Source organism: Corvus brachyrhynchos, unplaced genomic scaffold, assembly GCF_000691975.1.
Source record: "Corvus brachyrhynchos isolate BGI_N302 unplaced genomic scaffold, ASM69197v1 scaffold365, whole genome shotgun sequence".
NCBI classification, from domain to species: Eukaryota; Metazoa; Chordata; class Aves; order Passeriformes; family Corvidae; genus Corvus; species Corvus brachyrhynchos.
In genome coordinates, this window is record NW_008239544.1 from 1,285,729 (window position 1) to 1,286,955 (window position 1,227).

At 55.7% G+C, this 1,227-nt stretch overlaps 1 protein-coding gene across 1 annotated transcript; it reads right to left on the reverse strand.

The window, feature by feature from the left end:
* Positions 1–299: 299 nt before the first annotated feature.
* CHTF8 (chromosome transmission fidelity factor 8) lies at positions 300–1,226 on the reverse strand (the record flags this gene model as incomplete). Its single annotated transcript, XM_017741352.1, has 1 exon — positions 300–1,226. A coding segment is annotated over one exon (282 nt), but the record flags the coding sequence as incomplete, so codon positions are not given.
* Position 1,227: the final 1 nt, after the last annotated feature.

Here is a 1,227-nt window from a genome sequence, read left to right on the forward strand (position 1 = left end):
CTGCTCCAGGGGGGCAGCAGGTCCCTTCAGCTTTGCCAAAGAGCCAAGGGGGGATCCTGGTATGGAGAAACTGGGAAAACTGGGGGGCTGTGTGTTGGCCAGAGTGTTGCTGGAGACCCTTTTGGGCCACGTCACACTCTGGGCAACGCACAGCCCCATCATTCCCACCCCGCTACCTTCCCAGCAGTGGGAAGACGGGGATTTAGGAAAGGTGCTTCCCAACCTTTCCCCTCCCCAGGGAATTCACCTGTGGGTCCTTTTTTCAGGACTTGGATAAAAATCCCTTTCTATGACAGAGCTTTTAGCTGGTTTTTGTTTAATTTAATACAAGGTTTTTTAGAAGACTTTTGTAGCTCTTTGGTATTGTCGCAGATGGTTTGTAAATCTATTTATTTTTGAACCTGCCAGGGGGATTTTTTTTCATATTTCGGGCGGAAAAAGCTGGTTTTTATATCCTGATGGAATGTGGAAATAAAGACTTGCAGTGAGGATACATGGTGTGTTTTGGGGAGGGTCCCTGGTCCCCCTGCCTGACTTGAGGGAGGTTGGTCCTGAGTCCCTGCATGGCACTGGTGCCCCTACAGCTGCAGGGAGGGGTTAGAAGGAGACATCTCCACACTGGCACCTCCATGGATCCCTGGGAGCTGCTGGACACTGCGGGCAGCCCATAGGGTGGGACACCCCTGCCCAGGCTCACAGGAGGTCCCTATCTACCAGGAGCTGTATCCCTGAGGGTGACCCACAGCGTCTGAGGCCAAGAGCTTGGTCACTCTCTGAAAATAGTCATTTTGGGGGGGACAAGTGACCCAGAAAGGGCTCTAGGTGTCCAGACACCAGCAGCTCCAGAGTCCTCTGTGCAGGACAGGGATGAGGTCCTGGATCTTCCCAAGTCCCTGCCGCTCTTTCCAGCAGCAGATCACAGTTCACAGCCCACATCCTTCCCCTTAGACCTTCTTGGGCACGTGGGTGATGATGGGCTTGGGGCGGGTTTTGAAGAGCAGTTTGGTTTTAATGAGGGCGGTGACGGTGTAGCGGCCGTGGGGCCCCGCGGGGCTGGGCTGGGGGGCTCCTCCCTGCTTCACCAGCACAGCAAACAGCTTCTCCAGCTGCACCACCTTCCCGTAGAGGATGTGATGGCCCACGATGAGCACAGGGATACCCTGGGGAGAGCAGAGGGTGAGGGTGAGGCTGGGCTGGAGGGTTCCTGGAGGGTGCCGGTGGTGTCCA